The sequence below is a fragment of the Arachis ipaensis genome, chromosome B4, assembly GCF_059453495.1.
Source record: "Arachis ipaensis isolate K30076 ecotype BB chromosome B4, ASM5945349v1, whole genome shotgun sequence".
NCBI classification, from domain to species: domain Eukaryota; kingdom Viridiplantae; phylum Streptophyta; class Magnoliopsida; order Fabales; family Fabaceae; genus Arachis; species Arachis ipaensis.
Genome location: NC_142439.1, coordinates 115,749,816 through 115,767,644, shown reverse-complemented (window position 1 = coordinate 115,767,644; position 17,829 = coordinate 115,749,816). Strand labels below are relative to the sequence as shown.

Sequence of the window (17,829 nt, the reverse complement as noted above, 5' to 3'; positions counted from 1 at the left end):
TCGAGGACGCGAGATCTTTTTTGAAGGCACGAATTTCTCCAGAAGATCAGTAAAGGGAACACCTCTGTTTTATCATCAAGCATCTCAATCCTCATTGTCATTATATCATCTTTAAGCTAGAACCTTTGTTGAGATAAGTTTGACAACACAGTCATGAAGAACCTTGTTTTTTACCTGTATCGGTTAGGAGTTTTGATTCCAGTTTTCATAAATAGTATCTCATTTGTGATAGTACACCTGAGAGCTAGGAGCTATAGATTGGTAGGCTAGCCTGGGCGCCAGTTTAGTGGCTTTTTGTATGGGCCAGGCCTTGGGAGTGTCGTGTATATGTTAGCTATGTAGGTTCGACGAGGATGTAACCCGACTTGATCTCTTGTAAACGCTACATGTTTTGTTATAGTGTACATGATGTATATTATCAGCTATTTTCTATGTTTTCTTATGCTTCCTTTATATTCCTGTCTATGTATGTTTATTTGTATTACCTCATCGCTCGTAACTATATAAGTTAATTATATAAAAAAAAAGTTACTCGTATAATTGGCATCGCTCTAACAAGGAACAAGCACATATATTAAATAATAGTTAATAATTAGGAAGAACAAGTTGGTGACACTTACCTTCTTGTATGACCATGGCATACCGGAAGTTAGGTTGTTACAATTTGTATCAGAGTAGTTTGTTCCCAGTAGAGCCTGGGGAGTGGACTAACTATGCTTCATTGCATACTCTGCTTATGTGTCTCATGCTGTTAGGGTATCTTCAAGATACATTTGGGATGAATGTCTTTGAGTGCTCAACTAACCAACTTAGAGCAAGTGAGGCATTCTACAACCCTTGCTTCTACCTAGGAGGTACGTTCTTATAAGTCCAGGTGGGGATCCTAACCTCCCACCATCTCGTTGGAGGCGATTTTACAATACTAGGAGGAACAAAGAAGGGGATCCTCACCTTCCACCATCTCACTGAGGTCACACTTTCGAGAAAGAGTGCTCGAGATAAAACAGTCACATTTATAATCAAATCACGCCCAATATTGTATTTATAATTAACATATAGTTCTTCAAATTTATCTCCATGATACTCCGATATCTTCTCTTTAATCAACTCAAAAGACTTCACGAAAATACTCTAGTTAACCTACCCACAATGCTCTGTACCAGTACACTATCGCTCATCCAAAAAGCCTAAACGGTAGCTAGGGAATCTCAAATGGTAGTTTACAGGGTTTTGGAAAGCTATAGGAATGGTTTAAAACTTAAAAATTCACTTTTGGCAACACACAGGATGGTCATGCGTACGCATGCTATCCGCGTACGTAAGACTGCAAACTTTGGCAGTTCTGCATACGCGGGCACCTTCCACGTACGCGAATTTTCAAAACAGAGGGGGTGGCTTGCGTACACATAAACACCACTGCATATGCACACGTTCAAATTTTGGCCATTCTCACATACGCATGCCTCATGCGTACGCATGAGTGTGAAAATTGGCAAAGTTCCATATGCATCCACCTTATGCGTACACGAATGTGTTGAACAAAAGAGAATTCTCGGGTACCCATGCATGTTTCTATGTACGCTTGTCTTGTGTTTTCCAAAAAAAAAAAAAAACTGTTAAGTCTGCAGAAATAACTTTTTTTTTTGTACCAAATTTCAAACGCGCATAACTTTTCTGTTAAAACTTATTTTTAGTTCGTTCTTCGAACGTTGTAAACTTCACGGGTCCAATTTTAATTCAAGATAAGTTTTAAAAAATTTGAAGGTAAGAAGCCAAGTTATAGCCTGCCAAAGTTGGTCAAAAATCAGTTTTTACCAAAGTTTACAAAACTCTAGTTTTCCAAAATTCTCAATTCCAAACCACTGACTTCACAACCAAAATAGTCCCAAATGTTTGCAAATCATGTTCATAAGCTTTCTAATCACTTCACAATATACCAACATCCAAAACCGTACAATTTATTCAACCAGTTCATTCATAAATTCTCACCAAATCCAACTTCAACCATTAACATTTCACATTAGATACACGTACCATATATACTCAACAATTCCCAACTACAATGCACATCAAACCTCCACATTTATTTTCTATATCTACTAAGTTTTCACGTAACATTATACATTAAATACGAGAAACTAAAACTATACGCTGGCTGATTCCTCCCTAAGCTCAAAATACCAAAATTCAAGCTTCAAAGATTCAAAATCGATTCCAACAAGCTCCAGCCACCAAAGCTTGAACCCAAGCACTCCAATTTGCCAATTTTACTTCAATCCAACACACATTCAATCTAACCCATTCAATTCACCACAATTAACACTAGGGTTCACAAAATTAGACAAATCACACGGATTTAGAATTTTTTTATCTTACCCATTAATGATTGGGGTAAAACACAACAATTATCCAAAACTAGATTGCATCTAAACCACCAAAATCATCAAAATCACTCAATACCCAAACCAAATTCGCATAAATGAAGGGGATAGAGAATTGAACACGAAATTCAGAGATACCTACCACTTTATTTAGATAGAATTGTAGAGCTCGACAAGACAAACGCGTGGCCGTAAACGATGCGGCGATCGGAGCTTTGGATTGAAAGTTATGGAAGATAGAAGATTAGAATGGAAAGTGGGTTAGGGTTCTTACCTTCACCCTCACCAATTCAGCATGTTTCACATTTGAAGGAGGGGAAGTGGCTAAGTTATGGGTTATATATGTTGGGCCTTGTGCCAAGTTTGGGTCTGGTCCAACTAGTTCGGCCCGTTGGTCCTGTTTTGGGACAAAACCTTTAAAATTTTTTTTTTAAATTCGTATTTTAATTATTTTTACTTCTTCAATTATAATATTTAATTTTTAAATTTCTTTGGCTTATAATTAATTTATTAGTTAATTTTTTATTAATTTTTGGGGTTTTACATACACGGCAGTGCCGCGCGACGTGGAAAACCTCTTCTGACCAGCATGCTCGCATACGCGAAAGTGGCTCACGCAAGTGACATACGTAGACTTTCAAATCTCGCGTACGCAGGTGGCATGCATACACATGACCATCCTATTTTGCTGAAATTGTATTTTTGAGTTTTTAACTATTCATCTAGTGTTCTAAACCTCCGTAACTACTGTTTAAGATCCCCTAGCTAGTGCTTAGGCTTTGGGACGAGCGAGAGTATATTGGGTGAAATAAAAGGGAAATTTTCAGTTATGAATTTAGAGCCGATACTTAAGATTATAGAGTACTGTGGGTGGATTAACTATAGTATTTTGTGGAGTGTACTGAGTGAATTAAAGAGGATATATTGGAGTATAATGGAGATAAGTTTGAAGAAGTATATTTTGATTATGAAACTGAGTTGGACATGATTGTTTTATCTTGATCACTCTTTTTCGGAAAAGTGCGACCCCAGTGAAATGGTGGAAGGTGAGGATCCACTTCTTTGTTCCTCCTGGTATACTAAAATCGCCCCCAACGATATGGTGGGAGGTTAGAATCCCCTCCTTTATTCCTCCTAGATATATGAGAACATTACTTCTTGAGTAGATGCAAGGGTTATGATTTTGCCCCCACTTGCTCCAGGTTGGTATTTGAGGTTCCTTGGGTAGAGGCAAGGGTGTGGTTCGCTCCACTTGCTCCAAGTTGAGATGATTTGAGCTTCTTGGGTAGACGCAATGGTTGTGATTTTGTTCTACTTACTTCAGGTTGGTAATTGATATTTATCTCAGTCACGAGTCCCCCTAGATAAATGCAGTGGCTCGTCCCAGTTGTTCCAGGTTGAGATTTGAGATTCTGTTGACTTTCCGTCGCAAGATGTAGCCGGACACTTTAACTTTTCGGATGAATCCTCCAATGAGATGATATGTATATATGTTGACTTTCCGTCGCAAGATGTAGCCGGACACTTTAACTTTTCGGATGAATCCTCCAATGAGATGATATATATATTTAAAAAGAAAATTATTAAACTTAAAATAAAACAAAATGAGAAATATTAGGTGATTAATATTTTTTATTTTGATAATGTATTTGAATCAATATTAATTATCTTTGCTTTTTATTTAATTTATATTTATTTAAAAAAATTTATATAATTATTTAATCAAATACATTTAAATAAAATTGTAAATAATAAATTTAAAAATTAATTATCCTTTTCTAATGTATAGAATGACATCATAAAAATATTATCATTATTATTTTTTTTATTTTAATATACTAATAATCATTCAATCAGATTTGTATATTTAAATAATTTTTAAAAAAACTATTTTAAAAATTAATATTTTTATTAACATGATTTTTAAAAATAGTTTTTAATTTTAATATTAGGCCAACAATTATATTTTTCGGTGTTATTGAGACTTGATGTATTTTACCATAATGTAAAATCGGATATCAACAAATCGAATAAAATTTTGAAATACACAGATCTAATTCTTAAATATGTGATTTTGAATTTTTTATTTTTTAAATATATAAATCTAATCTATAAATTTTATTCAATTACATAATTCTTTAAATTTGAGGGTTAGATTTTATAATTAAAATTTAAAAAAATTAATATCCATAATAGAAAAACCGTAGTTCTAAAAATCAGATCAGATTGATCGGTCGGTCAGTCCAATTGCAAACTAGACATTAATACGATTCGGTTTATAGTCCAAAACCGTCAATTTCAAAACCATCTATAAATCGTTGAACCGGCCAACAATCGGATGGTCGGATCGAAACGGAACAAGCCGGTTCTCATGAAACGTCGTCGTTCTACAATTAGGGTGAGAAAATGAAAGCCAGGTCCTTCATCCCTCACTTTCTCGAGCCATTCTCGTCTCCAACTTATTCCCCAAAACACAACCCTAGGTTACAGTGGTCTTCTCCACAGCCGCAAGGAGTGCGCCGCCGTTCCTTGCGATCAGGGGCCACTGGGTAGTCCGCGCTTCTTCGTCATTCAAGCTGTATCGCCATCTCTTCTCTCTTCTTCAAGCTGTGTCGCCGCGGCTGTCCTATTGCCGCCGTTCCAGCACCGCCTTCGAATCTGCTCCAGTCGCCGTCCCCGCTGTTCCACCGCCGTGGCAAATCGTCGCTGCCATCGCAACTCGTCGAATAGTCTCAATTGCGTCGCCTCTGTTCCACTTCTGTCGCGCCGCCACTGTTCCGTCGGGCTCCAACCGTCGCCTGTGTCTTCTGGTTCGAGTTCCTCATTTGTGCTCCCTCTCCCTCATCTGTGTTTGAGTTCCAGCCCAGTGGAAGGTGATTTTTGGGTTTTTCCCTTCAATCATCATTGTTTTTGACTTCTTTATTCTTGGGATTTGGTTTTATTTCTGGTTAGGATTGGTGATTTGAATTTTTTACTTGCAAATTGTTTTTTGGTGCTTTCCTTTTCAAGTTGCTTGCTGCTTCAATTTGAGGGAATTGTGAATTTTTGCTTGCTTGCTGCTCTAGTTAGGCTTTGATTCTTTGAGCATACACGTATCAAGTTAATGTTTTCAGCAATGGTGATTTTTAGATATTTCTTTTTTTTTGTTGCTTTGTTTTAAATGTTCCTGTTGGTGCTGTTGGTGTTGTCGTGATGTCGTGATGTCGCTGTGTTTTAAATATTCTTTTGTTTCTTGTGCTTGATGATAAAATTTAAATTGATAAGTCTGTTACTGGCTTACTGCATGATAAAAATTCACTTTTTTTTTTTTAATGTTATATTTTGGGGCAATTTACGAAAAAAAATATTTCTCTTTTAAAATTACTGAAATGCAACTTTTGCAATTTGAATACGAAAATACAACTTTTTACAAATTTATGTAATTTGTGGAAGGAGTCACATGGATTTAAAATACACGTAAATTGCAGAAGGAGTTTCACGGTTTATGTTGATGAATCGTTTTGAAAAAAACTGTGATAGAAATTCCACGGTTTTTGTGAGGATGCAAAATATACATGCATCGTGGAAGGGGTCCAACGATTTATACATAAGTTTTACTATATATACCAACTTAGAATGAGTGTGATATATTTACATCTATTATTTGTATTGTTAACGAAATAAGACTATATTTTGTAGTATATTTTAAATTTATTCAAATTGTAAAAATGATATAATTTTAAACAATTTGGATAATATTGATTTGATTTATACTTTTCAATCTAATTCAATTTTATACAAATGATTGATTTGTACATTGCTAATTTAAATTTATTTTTTAAACTATTTTAATTTAATCTAATATAATTTGAATTAAATAGAATTATATTCTATTAAAATTTTAATTTTTTAATTTAAGTAACTCATTCAAATTTTTAGTACATATATTCAAATAATATTTTAAATTTTTAATACGTATATTTATATATATTTATTCAAATAATACTCTCAAATTATTATTAATAATAACATATTTTACACTAAACTATTTAAAATTTAAATAAATATAATTTAAATTTTTAAAATTTTAAACTTTATTATTTGGATGATATATAATTTCATATATTTGTTAATAATTTTTTTTGGTAACTTAAAAAGGATAAATTCAAAATAAAAGAAAAAAAATTAAACCTCAAGAGGAATTGTAAGTCTACAACATCATTAGGGACAAGCATATTGAAGGTCTGGTCATGTCAACAACCATTTAGAATTAGTTTGGTAAAGCTTTTGATTTTTAAGAGTAGTTTATGAAAACTGTCTTTTAGAAGACAACTTTTTAAAAGTTGCAGTTTGATAAAATTAAATTAAAAATGACTATTAATAATTGTAGTATTTGTGCTGCACAAGACTGCACAAGTACTACAATTATATTATTGTTTGGTAAAATAGCTTTTAAAACTTAAAAAAATTATAATAAACGTGAAAAATAATTTATTTTTTCAAATTTTTTAAAATTTTATATAATATTTTAAAATAAAATAATTTTAAAATAAAAAATTCATAATAAATATAATAAATAAACTCTTTTATTTTTTAATTTTAAAATTTTATATAAGTATCATAAAAATTTATTTTATCCTAAACATCATCATTAAAAATACTAAATTATCTAACTCAAATTTTAGAAACTAATAGTTTAAATATTTACTCGGGTAAATAAAAATGACACTCTGAGTTGGTATATATAGCAGAATTCGGTATTTTGCAGCATGTTTATGCATGTTTTGCATCTTCACATAAACCGTGAAACACTACTACAATTTCTGTGCATTTGCCTTCTCTACGTAAATCGTGAAATTCCACCCACGGTTTACATTCATAATGCGTGGTACCCTTTCCATGGATTACATAGAATTCTAAAAAATTGGATTTTCTTATCAAAGAATTAAAAGTTGTATTTTGATAAAATTAAAATTCTATTATTTTATTTTGGTAAATTGTCCTATATTTTATTTAAGTTTCTTGATGATAAATTGTACTGTATTATTGATTCAGGGCTCATTTAGTACGTTTTTTTTGTTAATCATTGTGTTGAGGTTGTAAAAATTGAGTTAAAAATTTTGTTAATTTTTATTAAAGCATGTTAAGTATTGTGCTGACTTTATTAAAATGTTGTTGACAATTTTGTTAATCTTAGTTAATTTTTGTTAATTTTTTTTATCAAAGATAAAGAAACTCAAATCTGCAATCTCTTAAATGAATATAAAAAAATTATATCATTTAAGTTATAATTTATCAACAATTTTTATTCTCTTAAATATATTTATTTATATTTTATTTATTATTTTATTATAAAATGGTTCTGATTGAAGTACCCATAAATTGGTTAGAACAGTAAAGTAGTAAACTAAAACGGTACCACAAGTCCATAACTGATTCGATTTCCGGAACGTTGGAAAAAACGCACCACCTTGTTATTCCATTTAAAAAAAACCTTTAAAAACACTATTAAATATTAATTTTATTTAAAGTTATTAACCCGTGACATTTACGTGCAGAGAGTGGAAAAGGAATCCAAGTAAACACAACGCAGCCTCTCAGAACTCCTCTCGTCTCTCACTCACTCGCTTTTTTCTTGCCCGCCACCACCACGATCATCACGCAATGAACATCTCACACCTTACACTGGATTCCCACACGCTCTTCAACCCTCAACGCCCTTCATTCTCCTTTCTCCGTTGCACATCTCGAAACGTCGTCGTATGCTCATCCAAGTCCGTAGCCCCTCCTTCTCTTCCGCCCAAGCTCGCCACCGCCCAATCCTCCGACGGTCGAATCGGGTCTCTCAGTCAGGTCTCTGGCGTCTTGGGTTGCCAATGGGGCGATGAGGGCAAAGGCAAACTCGTCGACATCTTAGCTCAACACTTCGAGGTCGTTGCCCGTTGTCAGGTACTACTCCCCCTCTTATTCCTCTCAAAGTTCCTTCCTTCTTCCCCTTTTATCCCTCTTCGCTATCACACAAATCGTGAATAATTCTGGAAACTCGGTGAAATTGATATATGCTGAAGTTGTATTGGTGGTGTTGGATATTCTAAATGAAAAAATAGTGTTCTTTTTTTCTCTTAAAAAGTGTTTTGTTTGTTTATTTTGGTTTTCGGTGGTGGAATCGTTTCACTCGGTGCAAAGATAGTTGTTAAATTATTGTGTGGTTGATTTTGCTCTGTTCTGGTGGTTTTTGCGACAGTGTAATCGAAGCTGTGTAACTGAAGCTGTTTCTGCTTGATAAACCCACTTGCTAGCTAAATAGAACTGAATGAATCATTGCGTTGCCTAAAACTTTTGAAATGATTTAAGTTTCTGTAAATTTGGTTGGTAAGATAAGGAGAGTGAATGAACACATTTATTGTTTTGCATGCTTGCTCAGTAGAAGCTACCCTGTTGAATTTTGATGGTCTGTTGTAATATTTGGTCTCACTAGGTGTTGCTAATCACTATTATTTTGCCAGGCTAGGGAGATAATAACCAAAATTACCTTATTTAATTTAACATGTATATTTTATGCATGTAACATCTATAATTACATCTAATATTATTCAATTATTCTAGCAATAAATTAAGAGATGCAAAATAAGATAATTTTGGGCTGCTTTGGGCTGATTTTCTATTGCCTTCCAAATATTTTTGTTATATTGCTCTGATAATTTGTGATTATGTTTTATCAGGGTGGAGCTAATGCTGGGCATACCATTTACAATGCAGAAGGAAAGAAGTTTGCTCTTCATCTTGTTCCTTCTGGTATTCTTAACGAGGATACCCTTTGTGTTATTGGGAATGGAGTTGTGGTGCATCTTCCGGGGCTCTTTAAGGAAATTGATGGCCTTGAATCGAGTGGGGTCTCTTGCCAGGGGAGGATTTTGATATCTGATCGTGCTCACTTGTTGTTTGATTTCCACCAAGAAGTTGATGGGTTAAGGGAAGCCGAACTTGCTAAATCTTTCATTGGCACGACCAAGAGAGGCATTGGGCCATGCTACGCTAGCAAGGCTAACCGTAATGGTATTAGGGTAAGTGATTTGAGGCACATGGATACTTTCCCGCAGAAACTTGATCTTTTGTTATCAGATGCAGCATCAAGGTTCAAAGATTTTAAATATGGTCCAGAAATGCTCAAGGAAGAAGTAGAAAAGTACAAGAGATATGCTGAGAGGCTGGAACCATTTATTGCAGATACTGTGCATGTCATGAATGATGCTATAACACAAAAGAAGAAGATTTTGGTTGAAGGAGGTCAAGCAACCATGTTGGACATTGATTTTGGAACTTATCCATTTGTTACTTCGTCTAGCCCGTCAGCCGGTGGGATATGCACTGGTCTTGGTATTGCTCCAAGAGTTGTTGGTGACTTAATAGGAGTGGTATGTGGATGTTTATCTTATGTTGAAGTTATTACATTACAAAACACCTCTTTTTTAAGTTCAAACAAGCGCACTTAATTGTGCAATTTAAGCTTAATCGACACCTGTGGAATGGTTTCTTTAAGTTTTATTTTGAAATTTGCAGGTGAAAGCGTACACTACAAGAGTTGGTTCTGGTCCCTTTCCAACAGAAATTTTGGGTCCAGGGGGTGATCTCCTTAGATTTGCTGGGCAAGAGTTTGGTACAACTACTGGTCGTCCTCGACGATGTGGTTGGCTTGATGTAGTTGCGCTGAAATACTCCTGCCAGATCAATGGTTTTTCATCATTGAATCTCACTAAGCTAGATGTTTTATCAGATCTTGATGAGATAAAGTTAGGAGTCTCTTATAAACATGCTGATGGTACACCAGTCAAATCATTCCCTTCAGATCTCCGTCTTCTTGAGCAATTGGAGGTAGACTTCATCTATCTTTGTTCCTCTATGGCTGCACATTCCTGTTTTCTTTTGTTTCATGTTATTATTTATAAACTAACACAACTCTTAATGTGAAGTTGTAAGGTTCATGAACCATAGATGTCGTTTATTATTGCCTTTGAATTTGAAATGTATTTTCTTATAATTATTTATCTTAATGTTGCAGGTGGAATATGAAACACTTCCTGGATGGAAATCTGACATCTCTAAGATCAGAAAATATTCTGACCTTCCGAAGGTTGCCCAGCAGTATGTGGAAAGGATAGAAGAACTTGTTGGTGTCCCCATTCACTACATTGGTGTTGGGCCAGGACGCGACGCCCTCATATTCAAGTGATCTATTACTAATTCCTCAGATGTCACAGTTGTGCTTTCATGCTTCTAAAGGCAAATTGAGGTTTTTTTGTGGAAGAAGTAACTTATTCCCTCCAACTTTTGGAGGTTTGGGATGAAACATATTCATAGTGACTAGTGAGGATTTGCCTAATTGATGTATTATTCTGTTATCTATAAGCAGTGGTATTGTTAGATTTCTGCAGTAATTTGATATGGGGGATTTACCCTATAATTTTGCAGTTCTTGCAGGAATGCTGAGTAGTTAAAGTAGTATATGAATTTAGCTATATGGGAATAACCGAATAATATTTGTCCTTGCCTATGATTCATCTAGCAGAAATAATGTTGTACTTTTAACAACTCCAGGGACTTTTCATTCTCGATAGGTTCTCCATAGTTTCAGTGTTGTGATCTTGTTACATCTGATATGTGTTTTCAGTTATCAGTTATCTCTTACCACTGGCTTCACTTGTTTCAATTTTAGGAGTGAGGAACGAAAAATTTAAATTTCTTAAAAAGGTGAAGTATATTTTTTGTCCCTAAAGTTTGGTAAAAGTTTCAAAAATACTTTTAAGTCTTATTTTGTTTTAATTTTGTTCCCGAAGATTTTGATTTGCATTAAATATACTGTTGACGGTTAAATTTTTAAAAAATTTAAATCCAATCTAAAAATAATGTATGAAAATTATGCTTAATTTGCTTGTGATGAGAATTATTTTTATGAAATTGGTGTTGAATTGGTTTTAAATTTTTTGAAAAATTAGCCATCAGGGATTATATTTGATGCAAATTGAAATTTTTTTGGACAAAATTAAAACAAAATAAAACTTAGGAATATTTTAAAAACTTTTGTCAAACTTCAGAGATAAAAAGTATACTTTATCCTTCTTAAAAAATATAAGATACAGTGTTATCAAGCAATTTTTGTCTACGTTAATTTCTACCTTCGATGAGCAGCAAAACATCTTTGCTACAAGGGTAAAAAAAAAAACGAGGTAAAGAGACAAAGTTGTATGTGAGATGTAGATGAATGATAGAAGATGTTGTGTGATAAATGTGCTGCAAAAGGAAGCTATTTATAGGTTTAATTACTTTGCAGGTCTCTATAGTTTTACTGAATTTTTAATTAGGTCTTTATACTTTTTTTCTTTTCAATTGGGTTCCTAGATGTTAATTTTTTTTTTTAATTTAGTTCCTGTCGTGACAAAATCGTTTGAGATAATAGAATATTCTGTTAAAAAAACGAATATTGTTATAATTGGGTTAAAAAAAGCAAACTGAACCACCTCCAATTTTTCAAAATCACAAAACTACCCTTGACATTTTGTAGAACCTTAGCCAGGGCTTGTTTCTCCTCTGTTCGCTGGTGTCGTCATCCATCTGTGTTGTCGTCGTCCTTGGCGGCGTGAGCATCGGTCGTAGTCCGTCGTCCTTGGTCTGTGCTGCACTGCTCTACGCTGTTAGTAACAACTCCATAACACAGACGCCACTATCGAAGTCTTGGTTACCTCCACAGCTTTGGAGGAAGCTCTTCATTTTCTCTTAAACTGAATTCATTGACCTGAAGAATTCAAGAAAGAAAGAAAGAACGAAATTATAAATGGGTAATCAGAAGCAAATTCTCAAAGATCCCCAATTCGCACTCTTTCTCACTTCACATTCCAACATCGACCTCAAGGTGCAAAATTCTCCTAATTAGCCTTTTCAATTTTGCATCTTATCTCAATTTAGGGTTTTAAATTTCACCGCAATGTGCCTAATTCCCCTTCATGTATTCCGTTTTTTGGATAAATGGTGAAATTTGAATGTGAGAAAATTGAGTCAAGGGTTTAGAATTTTTAATTTTTGTTCTTTTGTGGTAATTTAGAATAAGTGGCGAAATTTGAGCGTTAGCAATGACGATCCAAAGAAAAATCTAGGATTCCTAGAATAAGGCTGCGGCCCCTGCTACCCAGTTGGTAATGCCATTGTTGTTTATGGGAAGATGCTATCCCTGTCACCACTATGATTCATCAACCTGATCCTTCTATTGCTGTGGATGATTCCTCTCAAAATGACGAAGATGCCAAAAATTCTCTGTAGTATGCAAATTGATGTCACTATTTTATGAAGATTATTGCAATTAAATGATGTGGATTAAAATTGTAATTCTGGTTAAAACTGTTGTATGTCTCAACAAAATAAGAAAGGTATTTTATTACTTTTGAATTGTTCTGAGACTTAGTTGATTTTGTTTATCTTCTCTTCAGGTACAATGTAATAATTTTAGAAGCGCTCTTAGCTCTGAAAGATGCTAAATCTGACCTGAATGTCATTGTTAATTTCATTGAGGTCAGATTATGAACTTATAGCAAGTGAAGGTAGCAGTGAAGAAAGTGATGCTAATTCTCAGAATGTAAGGTAGTTTACTTGTCAGCTTACCACTGTACTTCCAAGACATTTTTGTGAATTTTTTTCATCAATTATAAACTTGAAGGACTATAAGATATGTAAAAAAAAAAAATTTTTCATTAAAAGTTTGTTATAAAACAGCATAACATATCATGAGGTATAGTGTCCAGGAATGTGGAGAGAAAATTCTGGACTGTTTGTGTCTTGTCTTTTGTTGATACTTGAGAAAATATGTATTGCTTCTTGTAGCCTGAATATAGAAAAAATTCATACTTTCAATATACTTACTTTTAAATTTTTGTCGGTCAAATTGATTCTCTTATTTGAAGAACTATATAAAAATCAGTTTTTTTAAACAATTTTAGTTATTACTATATCAATGGTTCTTGTTACCATATGCCATATACAAGTTCTTTCATTATGTTTATATGATCATATATGATTGCATATATTTGTTTTTATATGTAATAAATTGCTCTTGCAATTGTGTGATGATTAATCCTTTTTTTGTTTTTCAATCCATACCAGTTACATGTACTAGTGATTGTTTTCAACAATAGAGGTGTATATGGATGTGACCGGAGACCCCAAAAGAGATGAATAGACTTCACAAAGATGATCCTACTATGACTTTCTTTGTTCCAAAAGTAGGCTACCATGTTTTGATTGAAGCTTTTGGTGAAAAGGGCTATCTTGTTGGAACATTTGATGAACTCAAGTCTAATCTTTTTCGACTCGAAAACTAGCCGTTATCAACGTTATTGTTGATTCCTATGCTGGTTCAGAGAGTGGGAGAATGCAACACAAGAACTGATTTTCAGTATACTGAAACTACGTTTTTTATAGTTTTCGTTTTTAGATTTTAAATTTCAATAAAGACACAAACTATATTCCATGAATCTACACAAATATAAAATATTACATGATCATAATAAATACTTGAATGATGAAAACTAAATTTTATATATACTTATTGTTACTATTCTGTTTCACTTTATCAATGTTATTAGAATATCTTTTATTAAATATTTATAGTTTCACCGAATTTTTAATTAGGTCTCTATACTTTTTTTTTTCAATTGTGTCCCTATATATTTTTTTTCTTTTCAAGGGTATACAAGTAATTTCACAGTTCACTAACATTTTTTTGACGTTTAACGTTAATAGGGACTAAATTAAAAAAAAATCATGTATAAGGACCCAATTAAAAAGAAAAAAATATAAAAACCTAATTAAAAATTTAATAAAAAACTTTAGGAACCTCCAAAATAATTAAACCTTATTTATATTAATTGAGGAGAAGTTGCAAAAGGAAGTTATTTATATTAATGGAGGAGAATTTGACAAATTGTAGAAGAATTTGGACAATATCATTTAACTGATACACATATTTTATCATAGGTAATATTTTATTTCATCACAACTATTCTCATGTTATGTTTCACAACCATATACAAGTCCCAAAACGATTTGATATTGATTTGTTTGGCAACAGTGCAACACATTTTAGTAATTAGAAAAATAACTTATTTTATAATTAGGTCATTTATTTGCTTAAATAGACATGAGAATAGGAGAAAAAAATAATTTAACTAATAACTAAAATTAAAATGTTATTTATTTCTTTGATTTAGACATTAGTGTATAAGAGTTGAAAAGATAAAAATATTTTTTTAATGATTAATATATATTTTAATTTTATTTTTTTATTAATAAAAAAAAACTTATAAACTTTAAATTGAAAAAAAAATTCAAAATAAAATTGAGTGCAAAATAAGATACAAATTTCTCACAAGAAAGGTGGTTAAAATGAAATAAGATTACACATACCGAAATGAAATTCATTTTGGCCCCTGAAATTTTTGACCGACCTCAATTTCGACCCCAAATTTATAGTTATCCAATTAACACCCCCAAATATTGGATTGTGCCCCACGCTTGCTCCCGTAGCTATCTACGTTAACGGAGATCTGATGTGGCATGTTAAGTTGACAGAGTGTGTATCCACGTGGCACCCAGCTTGGTAGAATGGATGTGTGATGGGTGAATGATGTGGGAAAATTTGAATGAACTCAATTTGCAACCCTCTTTTCCCAATATGTTCGAGACTTTGCTGGAGAAATTGAGTTCATTCAACTTTTTCCATGTCATTCACTCATCACACATCCATTCCGGCAAGTTGGGTGCCACGTGGATACACACTTTATCAACTTAACGTGCCACATTAGATCTTCGTTAACGGAGATAGCTACAAGGGCGAACGTGGGACACAATCTAATATTTGAGGGTGTTAATTGGGTAACTATAAATTTGGGGGTCGAAATTAAGGCCGGTCGAAAATTTTAGGAGCGAAAATGGGTTTCAACTCAACACATACCAGTGTTTAGCTGCATTGGTCTGCAATCCTTTTATAGCAGCTATGACACAGAAACAATAGAGAAAGGAGCGACTAAGAAGGAATCATCACCTCTCTCTCTGCAACAGTTCATCACTATCACCATCCCTCTTCTTGACTTGGAAAAGGTACCTACTAAGTAGCTAGTAGCTACATAACACACATTATTCAAAAGCTTTCGCTTTTCTCGTTTAATCCATTGCCCATCTTGTATACTCGTTTTGTGTGTGTCAAAATGGAATTAGAAGTTTAGAACTGAATAGACTAATATGACTCAAGCCCTGCAACTAAAGTTTCCACCTTTAGGAGGCCTCTCTGTATCAATTTTACGAATTCAAGACCAATTTTTACTGTCCCATGTAATAGCAAGTGTTCATGGGGTGATTAGAAGAGTGAAAAATGTTATAATTTTGTAAAGAATGGTTTATGTTGGGTGGTGGCTTCAGAATGGATGAATGATGGAGCTTCCTTTTCAAAATTTTCTCCTGTTTTTGGTTTTTTGGGCGCTTAGGAAGCTGAGATATCAAGCTCAATCGCTACAGGTGCTCAAGGAATTTGGATACTGCTCAAAAGAGAGATTCCAAAATCCTTAACTTGAAGTGTGTGGATGTCCAGGTTACTTGTTTTTAAGTTCATCACTTATGATAATTTTATGTATGATCTTATATTCAATTTTGTTTTCTTTCTTTTTTCTTGAGAATAAATGAGGAATTTGAATTTTTATGTTTGCCTTATTTTATAGTGTGCTATTTGATTAATAAGTAATAATTGATGAGTGGAGTTTCAGTTGGTATTCTTATATGGTGCTTCTCTTCCTTCTTTTTCATGAATATAGACAGGGCTTATGGGAAAATCTCTACTTGAGTTCTAGTCTACAAAAGGAGATGTTCTTCCTGCACAAAAGGTGAATAATTGACTTTCTTTTATCAATTACTTTGCATTCATAAATCTTTGACTGTTATATCATTCCACTCATATTTGAAGAATTTATCTTTAGTACTCAGTTTTATACGAACCTATTCGATTGTTCACATTTCTCAGTCTTTAAGTAATTTTCTATGTTACATTTTCTTCTGCCTTTTGTTATTCGCAGTAGAAATACTTTCTTCAATTATTATGAGACTTGTATGTAGCAAAAAAGGTTGCCACAAATTGCTGATACGACAGTTTTCTTATGTATTTGATCAATATTGTTATACCCTCAGGAGTTAATGAAGTCTTATTTTTGCAGTTTAGTACTCATGACGACGTCGTTTTAAAGCTCAACAAGGCTGATCTAGGTTCTCCTGCTCTTGGACAAGGTGTTGTTTATAGATTAAAGGTAATTCTTAAGTCTCCTATTGATTCAATTTATGGAAAAAAAATTGCCCATGCTGTTAGCTACAGGTGGTCCTAGCATTGGACACAACTTTGACTTGTTGGTTTGATACTAATGGAACTCGTTAATAACTGTTGCTTTTGATAACATACATGAAGATGGTTTAAATAGTCCCCTAAAGCTGAAAATGTTGCAAATGAGGTATGCTGTTAAGTTCCAGTTGCTTGTTCTCTCTTCTTATATAGAATGCCTTTGCAGATTGGTTATAAATAATAGCATTACTAGACTGGCATTTTGTTTTCCATGATGTGTTGTAACACTCAATTGGTATAACTAATGTCAATCAGAAAAAATAGTTATTCATCTACCTTTGTTAGTTACCATGTGAATTTTTAATATATTTTATTGAAGGTTTCCATAAAATATATGAATGGAACAATAATATGAAAATTTTGCTCTTCTTTTGGGGTATTAGTTAATCATTATCTGGTGTAAGCACACACTTTATCACTTTGCTTAAAACTTTTCTACTTTTTTCTATTGAAAAGTATTTTATCCATTCTTCATCTCATTTTCTTGCTTCTGAGTTCTTGTATGCTATAAATATTCATTACTCATGCCTCATGCAGGTGACATATCGCAAGATGAAAGATGCATTAGTACAGTTGAGTAAAGGAGTGCATAAGGGTCCAGCTGTTGATCTAATTCCGGTCTTATTTGGGAAGAGGTCACCAACAATGTCCAAGAAGAATTGTCCTTCACTCCTTTTAATACCAATCTTGATCACTCTCAGGTGCATAACCTATTTTATTGTATGTCTTTTTCTTTTAAATAACTTATTTCATGACTCTTCTGTACTTTTTGTAAATTATTTTCATTCAATGTATTATTTCATTTTTGTTGGGATTGATTTTGGGGTGAAGCAGAGCTAGCCCGGTGAATTTTGGTGCGAAATTGACTTAAGGATCATTTTGGTATGAAATTGGTGGAGAGGAGCTTTCCGAGGTTGGAACCGCCGTCTAAGAGGTATGAATTTTAGTTTCAAGTAGGCATTATGTAAGATTATGTGAATGCTTAGGTTAATTGCCCCTAGGATAGGATTGGATAGAAATTGGTGGTGGTTGTGATTAGTTGAA

General features: G+C 33.4%; 1 protein-coding gene across 1 annotated transcript; it reads left to right on the top strand.

Annotated features, from left to right (window-relative positions):
- Window positions 1-4,781: 4,781 nt before the first annotated feature.
- On the top strand, window positions 4,782-10,949 carry LOC107639698 (adenylosuccinate synthetase 2, chloroplastic). Its single transcript, XM_016343267.3, has 5 exons — window positions 4,782-5,254; window positions 7,919-8,309; window positions 9,083-9,775; window positions 9,921-10,232; window positions 10,420-10,949. Exons 2-5 carry the CDS (start codon window positions 8,025-8,027, stop codon window positions 10,588-10,590), a joined length of 1,461 nt encoding a protein of 486 aa, XP_016198753.1. The 5' UTR covers window positions 4,782-5,254; window positions 7,919-8,024; the 3' UTR covers window positions 10,591-10,949.
- The last annotated feature ends 6,880 nt before the right edge of the window (window positions 10,950-17,829 follow it).